The 14885-nt window shown below is 50.0% G+C and overlaps 1 protein-coding gene across 1 annotated transcript in view; it reads right to left on the reverse strand.

Annotated features, from left to right (window-relative positions):
• The window catches only part of LOC132396584 (complement component C7-like), a 77609-nt gene that overhangs the window by 21520 nt on the left and 41204 nt on the right, over positions 1-14885 (reverse strand). The window contains exons 10-12 of the mRNA XM_059974264.1: positions 11472-11638; positions 5012-5243; positions 44-218 (exon numbers count right to left, since the gene is read on the reverse strand). Coding sequence (XP_059830247.1) covers positions 44-218; positions 5012-5243; positions 11472-11638 — 574 coding nt within the window. The remainder of the gene's footprint in view (positions 1-43; positions 219-5011; positions 5244-11471; positions 11639-14885) is intronic.

The raw sequence follows: 14885 nt of genomic DNA on the forward strand, positions 1-14885 counted from the left end.
TTGAGGGTTGGAGTGTGGGGTGGGTGCGTGGGAGATGTCTCACCGTAGATACTCCAGTTCGGAGTCTGGACAGGCCTCAGACTGCTGGTGCTGGCCCGTGCATGCTCTCCCACCGGGGCCTGGCGCCGGGTTGTTACAGTTACGGGATCGGTGTCTCTGTCCTCCCTGACACTCCCTCCATCCACTCCAACAGCTCCAGCCTCCGTCTACTCCAGTCCCTGCAACAGGAGTTTATCAGTCAGGTCAGGGGTCACGGGCAGGGGTGAGGGGGATTGGTGCTGTGGGTAGGGGGGGAAGGTCAAGGCTCATGAGGTGGTCAGGGCTGAAAATGAGGTAGAGAATTGGGTGGTGAAGGAAAGGTCATGGTTGAGCGATTTGGGTCAGGGATTTTGGGGTAAGGGTTCAATATGAGGGAACAGAGGTCAGAAGGGTTAGGGGTCAGGTAGGGTTGGTGTGAGGGTGTGGGAGGTCAGGGTGAAGGGTCATTTGGGCTCAGGAAGAGGGGTGGTGGTGAGGGTCCGAGGCTGGAGTGTGAGGGTTCAGGGTTCTGGGCTTACAGTGAGGGGTCACACCCTCCAGCACAGAGTCTGGCCCTGTAGCTCAGAAGGGTAGGAAAAGGAAGAGGAAGGCAGTAGTAACAGGGGACTCGATAGTTAGGGGGTCAGATAGGCGATTCTGTGGGCGCAGACAGGAGACCCGGATGGTAGTTTGCCTCCCTGGTGCCAGGGTCCGGGATGTTTCCGATAACGTCCAAGATATGCTGAAATGGGAGGATGAGGAGCCAGAGGTCGTGGTACATATAGGTACCAATGACATAGGCAGGAAAAGGGAAGAGGTCCTGAAAGGAGAATATAGGGAGTTAGGAAGGAAGTTGAGAAGGACCACAAAGATAGTAATCTCAGGATTACTGCCTGTGCCACGCGACAGTGAGAGTAGGAATGGAATGAGGTAGAGGATAAATGCGTGGCTGAGGGATTGGAGCAGGGGGCAGGGATTCAAGTTTCTGGATCATTGGGACCTCTTTTGGGGCAGGTGTGACCTGTACAATAAGGACGGGATGCACTTGAATCCTAGGGGGACCAATATCCTGGCGGGGGGATATGCTAAGGCTACTGGGGAGACTTTAAACTAGAATGGTTGGGGGGTGTGAATCAAATTGAAGAGACTAGGAGAGATGAGGTTAGTTCACAAATGGAGAAAGCTTGTAAACGGTGTGTGAGGGAGGATAGGCAGGTGATAGAGAAGGGGAGCGCTCAGACCAAAGATGAAGGGGAGAAGGAAGAAAAAGAACATAATGAAGTTGTTTGCACCGTTAGTGATAAACAGAGAGGAAGAGGTGGAGAATTTCTTAAATGCATCTATTTTAATGCTAGGAGCATTGTAAGAAAGGTGGATGAGCTTAGAGCATGGATTGATACCTGAAAATATGACATTGTAGCTATTAGTGAAACATGGTTGCAGGAGGGGTGTGATTGGCAACTAAATATTCCTGGATTTCTTTGCTTCAGGTGTGATAGAATTGGAGGGACAAGAGGAGGACGTGTTGCATTGCTTGTCAGAGAAAATATTACAGCAGTGCTTTGACAGGATAGATTAGAGGGCTCGTCTAGGGAAGCTATTTGGGTGGAATTGAGGAATGGGAAAGGTGTAGTAACACTTACAGGGGTGTATTATAGACCAGCTAATGGGGAGCGAGAATTGGAGGAGCAAATATTTAAGGAGATAGTAGATATTTGTAGTAAGCACAGAGTTGTGATTGTGGGAGATTTTAATTTTCCACACATAGACTGGGAAGCCCATTCTGTAAAAGGGCTGGATGGTTTGGAGTTTGTAAAATGTGTGCAGGATAGTTTTTTTGCAGCAATACATAGAGGTACCAACTAGAGAAGGGGCAGTGTTGGATCTTCTGTTAGGGAATGAGATAGGTCAGGTGACAGAGGTATGTGTTGGGGAGCACTTCGGGTCCAGTGATCACAATGCCATTAGTTTCAATATAATTATGGAGAAGGGTAGGTCTGGACCCAGGGTTGAGATTTTTGATTGGAGAAAGGCTAACTTTCAGGAGATGCGAAAGGAATTAGAAGGAGTGGATTGGGACAATTTGTTTTATGGGAAGGATGTAATAGAGAAATGGAGGTCATTGAAAGGTGAAATTTTGAGGGTACAGAATCTTTATGTTCCTGTTAGGTTGAAAGGAAAGGTTAAAAGTGTGAGAGATCCATGGTTTTCAAGGGATATTGGAAACTTGGTTCGGAAAAAGAGAGAGATCTATAATAAATATAGGCAGCATGGAGTAAATGAGGTGCTCGAGGAATATAAAGAATGTAAACAGAATCTTAATAAGGAAAGTAGAAAAGCTAAAAGAAGGTACAAGGTTGCTTTGGCAAGTAAGGTGAAAATAAATACAAAGGGTTTCTACAGTTATATTAAAAGCAAAAGGATAGTGAGGGATAAAATTGGTCCCTTAGAGAATTAGAGTGGACAGCTATGTGCAGGGCCAAAAGAGATGGGGAGATTTTGAACAATTTCTTTTCTTCAGTATTCACTAAGGAGAAGGATATTGAATTGTGTAAGGTAAGGGAAACAAGTAGGGTAGTTATGGAAATTATGATGATTAAAGAAGAGGAAGTACTTGCACTTTTAAAGAATATAAAAGTGAATAAGTCTCCGGGTCCTGACAGGATATTCCCTAGGACCTTGAGGGAACTTAGTGTAGAAATAGCAGGGGCGCTGACAGGAATATTTTAAATGTCATTGGAAACGGGCATCCTGGAGGATTGGTATATTGCTCATGTTGTTCCATTGTTTAAAAAGGGTTCTAAGAGTAAACCTAGCAATTATCGTCCTGTAAGTTTGACGTCAGTGGTGGGTAAATTAATGGAAAGTATTCTTAGAGATGGTATATATAATTATCTGGATAGATAGGGTCTGTTTAGGAACAGTCAACATGGATTTGTGGATGGAAGGTCATGTTTGACAAAACTTATTGAATTTTTTGAAGAGCTTATGAGGAAAGTTGACGAAGGTAAAGCAGTGGATGTTGTCTATATGAACTTCAGTAAGGCCTTTGACAAGGTTCCACACGGAAGTTTAGTTAGGAAGGTTCAATCGTTAGGTATTAATATTGAACTAGTAAAATGGGTTCAACAGTGGCTGGATGGGAGATGCCAGAGAGTAGTGGTGGATAACTGTTTGTCAGGTTGGAGGCCGGTGACTAGTGGTGTGCCTCAGGGATCTGTACTGGGTCCAATGTTGTTTGTCATATATATTAATGATCTGGATGATGGGATGGTAAATTGGATTAGTAAGTATGCAGATGATACTAAGATAGGTGGTGTTGTGGATAATGAAGTAGATTTTCAAAGCTTGCAGAGTGATTTAGGCCAGTTAGAAGAGTGGGCTGAAAGATGGCAGATGCAGTTTAATGCTGTTAAGTGTGAGGTGCTACATTTTGGTAAGACTATTCAAAATAGAACATACATGGTAAATGGTAGGGCATTGAGGAATGCAGTAGAACAGAGTGATCTAGGAATAATGGTGCATAGTTCCCTGAAGGTGGAATCTCATGTGGATAGGGTGGTGAAGAAAGCTTTTGGTATGCTGGCCTTTATAAATCAGAGCATTGAGTATAGGAATTGGGATGTAATGATAAAATTGTACAAGGCATTGGTGAGGCCAAATTTGGAGTATTGTGTACAGTTCTGCTCTCCGAATTATAGGAAAGATGTCATCAAAATAGAGAGAATTCAGAGGAGATTTACTAGAATGTTACCTGGGTTTCAGCACCTAAGTTTACAGAGAAAGGTTGAACAAGTTAGGTCTTTATTCTTTGGAGCACAGAAGGTTGAGGGGAGATTTGATAGAGGTATTTAAGATTATGAGGGGGATAGATAGAGTTGACGTGGATAGGCTTTTTCCATTGAGAGTAGGGGAGATTCAAACAAGAGGACATGAGTTGAGAGTTAGGGGGCAAAAGTTTAGGGGTAACATGAGGGGGAACTTCTTTACAGAGAGTGGTAGCTATGTGGAACGAGCTTCCAGTAGAAGTGGTAGAGGCAGGTTCGGTATTGTCATTTAAAAAAAATTGGATAGGTATATGGACAGGAAAGGAATGGAGGGTTATGGGCTGAGTGCGGGTCGGTGGGACTAGGTGAGAGTAAGCGTTTGGCACGGACTAGAAGGCCCGAGATGGCCTGTTTCCGTGCTGTCATTGTTATATGGGTCAGGGCTGAGTGTGAGGGGTGATGGATCACGTTCCGAGGTAGGAGATGATGTACAGAGAGGAGGCAGAGTGGCTGGTAGAATGGGTCTATACGTGGAATCTGGGAGGGTGCAGCCAGCCCATCCCTCACTGCTCACAAGCAGCTCCTTCATGGGCAGAGTTGGGAGCACCAGGTTTCTGGGTTGTGAGCGTGACTGATGATCTTACCTGGTCCCTCGATACCACCTCTTTGGTCAGGATCATCTCCATTTCCTTAGGAGACTGAGGTGAGGAAGCCTCCACCACCCCCCCCCCCCCCCCACCCCATCTTAACCACGGCCTGAGCAGCTTCATCACTGTTTAACGTGCAAGATGCAAATCCCAACAAACGATCATCGGGGTCTCCCTTCCACTCGTCCGAGATAGTTATCAGGAGGGCCCTTTGCATTGTCAGTGATCGGACCCCTCCGTCCCACAATCTCTTTGACACCCCCCCCCCCACCATCAGGCAGGAGGTGCCGTAGTACGAGGACATGGACTGTTGGGATGGGAAACAGCTCCTTCCCCCAGGCCGTGAGACACCACACAGGTCTCATCGTGCATGAAGCAACAGTAGCGTTATAAAGTTTACTTCTTATGTCATATTACACCTCACTAGTTGTTAAAATGTTTGTGGTGATATTACTTCATGTGCTGTGTGTGAGTTATAGGTACTGTGTTGTGCACCTTGATCTGGAGGAATGCTCTTTCGTTTGGCGGTATACTGGTGTACGGTTGAATGACAATAAACTGAACTGGAACTTGGCTTACCGCTCTCCCGTTCCTGAGCCAGGACACCCCTCTGACACAACGGTCCGAACGTGTAGGGTTTGCAGAAGCACTGGCAGCTGGAGCCAATGACCAGGGCTTGGCCATTGTTGGCACAGGGCCTGCAACGGCACGGGTTAACCTCGGCTTCGTACTCGGCCAGTGCCCGGCGGAGGAAAAGTCTCTTCACCCCTGCACACGGTACCTCCTTCACCAGCTCATCCAATGGTGCCAGCTGTAAGAAAAGAGCAGGGGTCAGGGGTCAACAGGAGTGGTCCACCCTTATCCAACACCCCTGTGTGTATGTGTGCATGTATGTGTTTATCTGTGTATGTATGTTGTAAGTCAGCGTCTGCGAAGGTGTGTATCTGTCAGTCGATGTGTGTGTCTGTATGTCTGAATGTGCGTGTGTATGCATGTCAGTCGCGTATGTGTCTGTATGTCTGAGTGTGTGTATGTGTGTATCTGTTAGTCAGTGTGTATGTGTATCTATCTGTAAACCTGAGTGTGTGTGTATGTGTATCTGTCATTTGGTGGAGGGGGTGGTGGTGGTGGTAGTGTGTGTGTGTGTGTGTGTGTGTGTTTACAAACTCTCCACGCATCTCGGGACATTGCGGACACTGACCAGCTGTTTGATGTGCACGTTGTGGACACTGACCTGTGTGATGTGGACATTGTGGACACTGACCTGTTTGATGTGCACATTGCGGACACTGACCTGTTTGATGTGCACGTTGTGGACACAGACCTGTGTGATGTGCACATTGTGGACACTGACCTGTGTGATGTGGACATTGTGGACACTGACCTGTGTGATGTGGACGTTGTGGACACTGACCTGTTTGATGTGCACGTTGTGGACACTGACCTGTGTGATGTGGACATTGCGGACACTGACCTGTGTGATGTGGACGTTGTGGACACTGACCTGTTTGATGTGCACGTTGTGGACACTGACCTGTGTGATGTGGACATTGTGGACACTGACCTGTGTGATGTGGACATTGTGGACACTGACCTGTGTGATGTGGACATTGTGGACACTGACCTGTTTGATGTGCACATTGCGGACACTGACCTGTGTGATGTGGACGTTGTGGACACAGACCTGTGTGATGTGGACATTGTGGACACTGACCTGTTTGATGTGCACGTTGTGGACACTGACCTGTGTGATGTGGATGTTGTGGACACTGACCTGTTTGATGTGGACGTTGTGGACACTGACCTGTGTGATGTGGACATTGTGGACACTGACCTGTTTGATGTGCACGTTGTGGACACTGACCTGTGTGATGTGGACATTGTGGACACTGACCTGTTTGATGTGGACGTTGTGGACACTGACCTGTGTGATGTGGACATTGTGGACACTGACCTGTTTGATGTGCACGTTGTGGACACTGACCTGTGTGATGTGCACATTGTGGACACTGACCTGTTTGATGTGGACGTTGTGGACACTGACCTGTGTGATGTGGACATTGTGGACACTGACCTGTTTGATGTGGACATTGTGGACACTGACCAGCTGTGTGATGTGGACATTGTGGACACTGACCTGTTTGATGTGCACGTTGTGGACACTGACCTGTGTGATGTGGACGTTGCGGACACTGACCTGTTTGATGTGCACGTTGTGGACACTGACCTGTGTGATGTGGACATTGCGGACACTGACCAGCTGTGTGATGTGGACATTGTGGACACTGACCTGTTTGATGTGCACGTTGTGGACACTGACCTGTGTGATGTGGACATTGTGGACACTGACCTGTTTGATGTGCACGTTGCGAACACTGACCTGTTTGATGTGCACGTTGTGGACACTGACCTGTGTGATGTGGACATTGCGGACACTGACCAGCTGTGTGATGTGGACATTGTGGACACTGACCTGTTTGATGTGCACGTTGTGGACACTGACCAGCTGTGTGATGTGGACATTGTGGACACTGACCTGTTTGATGTGCACGTTGTGGACACTGACCAGCTGTGTGATGTGGACGTTGTGGACACTGACCTGTTTGATGTGGACATTGCGGACACTGACCAGCTGTGTGATGTGCACGTTGCGAACACTGACCTGTTTGATGTGCACATTGCGGACACTGACCAGCTGTGTGATGTGGACATTGTGGACACTGACCTGTTTGATGTGCACGTTGTGGACACTGACCAGCTGTGTGATGTGGACATTGTGGACACTGACCTGTTTGATGTGCACGTTGTGGACACTGACCAGCTGTGTGATGTGGACATTGTGGACACTGACCTGTTTGATGTGGACATTGCGGACACTGACCTGTTTGATGTGCACATTGCGGACACTGACCTGTTTGATGTGCACGTTGTGGACACTGACCAGCTGTGTGATGTGGACATTGCGGACACTGACCTGTGTGATGTGGACGTTGTGGACACTGACCTGTTTGATGTGCACGTTGTGGACACTGACCTGTGTGATGTGGACATTGTGGACACTGACCTGTGTGATGTGGACATTGCGGACACTGACCTGTTTGATGTGCACGTTGTGGACACTGACCTGTGTGATGTGGACATTGTGGACACTGACCTGTTTGATGTGCACGTTGTGGACACTGACCTGCTTGATGTGCACGTTGTGGACACTGACCTGTGTGATGTGGACGTTGTGGACACTGACCTGTTTGATGTGCACGTTGTGGACACTGACCTGTGTGATGTGGACATTGTGGACACTGACCTGTTTGATGTGCACGTTGTGGACACTGACCAGCTGTGTGATGTGGACGTTGTGGACACTGACCTGCTTGATGTGGACGTTGTGGACACTGACCTGCTTGATGTGGACATTGTGGACACTGACCTGTTTGATGTGGACATTGCGGACACTGACCAGCTGTGTGATGTGGACATTGTGGACACTGACCTGTTTGATGTGGACATTGCGGACACTGACCAGCTGTGTGATGTGGACATTGTGGACACTGACCTGTGTGATGTGGACATTGCGGACACTGACCTGTGTGATGTGGACATTGCGGACACTGACCAGCTGTGTGATGTGGACATTGTGGACACTGACCTGTGTGATGTGGACATTGTGGACACTGACCTGTTTGCTGTGCACATTGTGGACACTGACCTGTGTGATGTGCACATTGTGGACACTGACCTGTGTGATGTGCACATTGTGGACACTGACCTGTGTGATGTGCACGTTGTGGACACTGACCTGTGTGATGTGGACATTGCGGACACTGACCTGTGTGATGTGGACATTGCGGACACTGACCTGTTTGATGTGCACGTTGCGGACACTGACCTGTGTGATGTGGACATTGCGGACACTGACCTGTGTGATGTGGACATTGCGGACACTGACCTGTTTGATGTGCACGTTGTGGACACTGACCTGTGTGATGTGCACATTGCGGACACTGACCTGTGTGATGTGGACATTGCGGACACTGACCTGTGTGATGTGCACATTGCGGACACTGACCTGTTTGATGTGCACGTTGTGGACACTGACCTGTGTGATGTGGACATTGTGGACACTGACCTGTGTGATGTGGACATTGTGGACACTGACCTGTGTGATGTGGACATTGTGGACACTGACCTGTTTGATGTGGACATTGTGGACACTGACCTGTTTGATGTGCACATTGCGGACACTGACCTGTGTGATGTGGACATTGTGGACACTGACCTGTGTGATGTGCACATTGCGGACACTGACCTGTTTGATGTGCACGTTGTGGACACTGACCTGTTTGATGTGCACGTTGCGGACACTGACCTGTGTGATGTGGACATTGCGGACACTGACCTGTGTGATGTGGACATTGCGGACACTGACCTGTGTGATGTGCACATTGCGGACACTGACCTGTTTGATGTGCACGTTGTGGACACTGACCAGCTGTGTGATGTGGACATTGTGGACACTGACCTGTTTGATGTGGACATTGTGGACACTGACCTGTTTGATGTGGACATTGTGGACACTGACCAGCTGTGTGATGTGGACGTTGTGGACACTGACCTGTTTGATGTGCACGTTGTGGACACTGACCTGTGTGATGTGCACGTTGCGGACACTGACCTGTTTGATGTGCACGTTGTGGACACTGACCTGTTTGATGTGGACATTGCGGACACTGACCTGTGTGATGTGGACATTGCGGACACTGACCTGTGTGATGTGGACATTGTGGACACTGACCTGTTTGATGTGCACGTTGTGGACACTGACCTGTTTGATGTGGACATTGTGGACACTGACCTGTTTGATGTGCACGTTGTGGACACTGACCAGCTGTGTGATGTGGACATTGCGGACACTGACCTGTTTGATGTGGACATTGTGGACACTGACCTGTTTGATGTGGACATTGCGGACACTGACCTGTTTGATGTGGACATTGCGGACACTGACCTGTTTGATGTGCACGTTGTGGACACTGACCAGCTGTGTGATGTGGACATTGCGGACACTGACCTGTTTGATGTGGACATTGCGGACACTGACCTGTTTGATGTGGACATTGCGGACACTGACCTGTTTGATGTGGACATTGCGGACACTGACCTGTTTGATGTGGACATTGCGGACACTGACCTGTGTGATGTGGACATTGTGGACACTGACCTGTTTGATGTGCACGTTGTGGACGCTGACCAGCTGTGTGATGTGGACATTGTGGACACTGACCTGTTTGATGTGGACATTGCGGACACTGACCAGCTGTTTGATGTGGACATTGTGGACACTGACCTGTTTGATGTGCACGTTGTGGACACTGACCTGCTTGATGTGGACATTGTGGACACTGACCTGTTTGATGTGGACATTGCGGACACTGACCAGCTGTGTGATGTGGACATTGTGGACACTGACCTGTTTGATGTGGACATTGCGGACACTGACCAGCTGTGTGATGTGGACATTGTGGACACTGACCTGTTTGATGTGGGCATTGCGGACACTGACCAGCTGTGTGATGTGGACATTGTGGACACTGACCTGTTTGATGTGGACATTGTGGACACTGACCTGTGTGATGTGGACATTGTGGACACTGACCTGTTTGATGTGGACATTGTGGACACTGACCTGTGTGATGTGCACATTGTGGACACTGACCTGTGTGATGTGGACATTGCGGACACTGACCTGTTTGATGTGCACATTGTGGACACTGACCAGCTGTGTGATGTGGACATTGTGGACACTGACCTGTGTGATGTGGACATTGTGGACACTGACCTGTGTGATGTGGACATTGTGGACACTGACCAGCTGTGTGATGTGGACATTGCGGACACTGACCTGTTTGATGTGCACATTGTGGACACTGACCTGTTTGATGTGCACGTTGTGGACACTGACCAGCTGTGTGATGTGGACATTGTGGACACTGACCTGTGTGATGTGGACATTGTGGACACTGACCTGTGTGATGTGCACGTTGTGGACACTGACCAGCTGTGTGATGTGGACATTGCGGACACTGACCTGTTTGATGTGCACATTGTGGACACTGACCTGTGTGATGTGGACATTGCGGACACTGACCTGTGTGATGTGCACGTTGTGGACACTGACCAGCTGTGTGATGTGGACATTGCGGACACTGACCTGTGTGATGTGGACGTTGTGGACACTGACCTGTTTGATGTGCACGTTGTGGACACTGACCAGCTGTGTGATGTGGACATTGCGGACACTGACCTGTTTGATGTGCACATTGTGGACACTGACCTGTGTGATGTGCACATTGTGGACACTGACCTGTGTGATGTGGACATTGTGGACACTGACCTGTTTGATGTGCACGTTGTGGACACTGACCTGTGTGATGTGGACATTGTGGACACTGACCTGTTTGATGTGGACATTGCGGACACTGACCTGTTTGATGTGCACGTTGTGGACACTGACCAGCTGTGTGATGTGGACATTGCGGACACTGACCTGTGTGATGTGGACATTGCGGACACTGACCTGTTTGATGTGCACGTTGTGGACACTGACCAGCTGTGTGATGTGGACATTGCGGACACTGACCTGTGTGATGTGGACATTGTGGACACTGACCAGCTGTGTGATGTGGACATTGTGGACACTGACCAGCTGTGTGATGTGGACATTGCGGACACTGACCTGTGTGATGTGCACGTTGTGGACACTGACCTGTGTGATGTGGACATTGCGGACACTGACCTGTTTGATGTGGACATTGCGGACACTGACCTGTTTGATGTGCACGTTGTGGACACTGACCAGCTGTGTGATGTGGACATTGCGGACACTGACCTGTGTGATGTGCACGTTGTGGACACTGACCTGTGTGATGTGGACATTGCGGACACTGACCTGTTTGATGTGCACGTTGTGGACGCTGACCTGTGTGATGTGGACATTGTGGACACTGACCAGCTGTGTGATGTGCACGTTGTGGACACTGACCTGCTGTTTGATGATGACGGGGTTTTGACTGACGGATCCAGCCCAGCGCTGGTACACGTCACTGTTGGCCTGAGGATTCCTCATGTCCACAAGGCTGAGGGCAGCGATGAAGGCAGCTCGTCCACCCACCGTGGAGGACAGGCCCTCTGCCTTCCCCGTATGACTGCCTGGAAAAAATCCAGGACACAATTACTGTTCACAGTCCTGGGGCAGGGTGTAGAGAGGGAGGGTCACACTGTGGGAGGAGTTGGTACTGAGGGAGGGTCACACTGTGGGAGGTGTGGCTCTGAGGGAGGGTCACACTGTGGGGGGTTGGTACTGAGGGAGGGTCACACTGTGGGAGGTGTGTAGAGAGGGAGGGTCACTGTGGGAGGGAGTGGTACTGAGGGAGGGTCACACTGTGGGAGGTGTGTAGAGAGGGAGGGTCACACTGTGGGGGGTTGGTACTGAGGGAGGGTCACACTGTGGGAGGTGTGGTACTGAGGGAGGGTCTCACTGTGGGAGGTGTGGTTCTGAGGGAGGGTCACACTGTGGGAGGGGTTGGTACTGAGGGAGGGTCACACTGGGAGGGGTTGGTTATGAGGGAGGGTCACACTGTGGGAGGGGTTGGTACTGAGGGAGGGTCACACTGTGGGAGGGGTTGGTACTGAGGGAGGGTCACACTGTGGGAGGTGTGGTTCTGAGGGAGGGTCACACTGTGGGAGGGGTTGGTACTGAGGGAGGGTCACACTGTGGGGGGTGTAGAGAGGGAGGGTCACACTGTGGGAGGTGTGGTTCTGAGGGAGGGACACACTGTGGGAGGGGTTGGTACTGAGGGAGGGTCACACTGTGGGAGGTGTGGTTCTGAGGGAGGGTCACATTGTGGGAGGGGTTGGTAGAGGGAGGGTCACACTGTGGGAGGTGTGGTTCTGAGGGAGGGTCACACTGTGGGGGGTGTAGAGAGAGAGGGTCACACTGTGGGGGGTGTGGTTCTGAGGGAGGGTCACACTGTGGGAGGGGTGTAGAGAGGGAGGGTCACACTGTGGGAGGTGTGGTTCTGAGGGAGGGTCACACTGTGGGAGAGGTTGGTACTGAGGGAGGGTCACACTGTGGGAGGTGTGTAGAGAGGGAGGGTCACACTGTGGGGGGTTGGTACTGAGGGAGGGTCTCACTGTGGGAGGTGTGGTTCTGAGGGAGGGTCACACTGTGGGAGGGGTTGGTACTAAGGGAGGGTCACACTGTGGGAAGTGTATAGAGAGGGAGGGTCACACTGTGGGAGGGGTTGGTACTGATGGAGGGTCACACTGTGGGAGGTGTGGTTCTGAGGGAGGGTCACACTGTGGGAGGGGTTGGTACTGAGGGAGGGTCACACTGTGGGAGGTGTGGTTCTGAGGGAGGGACACACTGTGGGAGGGGTTGGTACTGAGGGAGGGTCACACTGTGGAAGGTGTGGTTCTGAGGGAGGGTCTCATTGTGGGAGGGGTTGGTACTGAGGGAGGGTCACACTATGGGAGTTGTGGTTCTGAGGGAGGGTCACACTGGGAGGTGTTGTTCTGAGGGAGGGTCACACTGTGGGAGGGGGTGGTACTGAGGGAGGGTCACACTATGGGAGGGGCAGTTCCAAGGGAGGGTCTTGCTGTGGGAGGGGCGGAACCAAGGGAGGGTCAAGCTGTGGGAGGGTTACTGTGGAAGGGGTGTAGAGAGTGTGGGTCGCACTGAGAGGGTTGTAGAGAGTGTGGGTCACACCGGGAGGGGTGTAGAGAGGGAGGGTCACACTGTGGGAGAGTTGTAGAGAGGGAGGGTCACACTGTGGGAGGGTTGTAGAGAGGAAGGTCACACTATGGGAGGGGTGTAGAGAGTGTGGGTCACATTGAGAGGGTTGTAGAGAGCGTGGGTCACTGCGGGGTGGTGTAGAGAGGGAGGGTCACTGCGGGGGGTGTAGAGAGGGAGGGTCACACTGTGGGAGGGGTGTAGAGAGGGAGGGTCACACTGGGAGGGTTGTAGAGAGGGAGGGTCACACTGTGGGAGGGGTGTAGAGAGGGAGGGTCACTGTGGGAGGGTTGTAGAGAGGGAGGGTCTCACTGTGGGAGGGGTGTAGAGAGGGAGGGTCACTGTGGGAGGGGTGTAGAGAGGGAGGGTCACACTGTGGGAGGGGTGTAGAGAGGGAGGGTCACTGTGGGAGGGGTGTAGAGCGTGGGTCACACTGGGAGGGTTGTAGAGAGGAAGGGTCACACTCGAGGGTGAGTGTCACACTACGAGGTGTGGTACCACACAACCCACCACTCTGTATAAATAAAATACCTCTACTTGCCTCCAATCACTTAATATTTATGCCCTCTGGTATTAGCCATTCACACTCTGGGGGGAAAAGTCCCTGGCTGTCTTATCTGTCTATGCCTTTTATCATTTGGTACACCTCCATCAAGTCACCTCTCATCCCCCTTCATTCCAAGGGAAAAGCTCATACTCACTCACCCTATCCTCAAAAACTGTGCTCTCTAACCCTTGCAAATTTCCTCTGCACCCTCTCCAAAGCTTCCACATCCTTCCTATAATGAGGTGACCAGAACTGGACACAATGAGATGTGAGGTCATTGGTTGTGGGAACATCTCAATAGAATGAGTGTAGTTATTCTCTTGTGTTCAAGAGCCTGATGGTTGTGGGGTAGTAACCATCCCTGAACCTGGTGGTGTGAGTCCTGAGGCTCCTGATGGCAGCAACCAAGGTGTGGTCCAACCAAGGTCTTACAGAGCTACAACATTATCTCACGTCTCTTGAACTCAGCCTCCTGACTAACAAAGGCAAACACATCATTTGGCTGCTTAATAACCCTGTCAACTTGTGTGACAACTTTGTAGGATCTATGGACATGGACCTCATGATCTCTCTGCCTCTACACTGCTAAGAATCCTGCCATTAACCCTGCATGACCTTCCCAAGTGAAACACTTCACACTTTGCCAGGTTGAAATCCATTTGTCAGTTCTCCGCCCAGCTCCGCATCCTGTCAATGTTCCTTTGCAGCCCATGTACCACAGCACAAGGGGATACAATAACAGAGTGGAGAAGGGAGTGTTACAATTACTGAGAAGGTGTGGTACAGGATCGTAATGAGGTAGATGGTGAAACTGAGAATTCATTCTAATACATATAAGTAATTTCTTCAGTCCTGTCAAGATCAAGGATCAACTATTCATTTATGGGTATAGGAAATTTCCTGTGGTGTGTGGCTCAGGGAGTGAAACACAACAAAAAACAAAATTCAACAATTACATAGAATCATATAAATGAATTATATAAATTATACAAAGGATAGAGAATTATATAATCATATAAATATTATATTGGTGTATCAGTATTACAGTGGAGTAAAGGAAATTATAGAGGCATGAGCGAGGAGTTGGCTAGAGTCGATCGGAAAACAACACTGGCAGG

Source organism: Hypanus sabinus, chromosome 7, assembly GCF_030144855.1.
Source record: "Hypanus sabinus isolate sHypSab1 chromosome 7, sHypSab1.hap1, whole genome shotgun sequence".
NCBI lineage: Eukaryota > Metazoa > Chordata > Chondrichthyes > Myliobatiformes > Dasyatidae > Hypanus > Hypanus sabinus.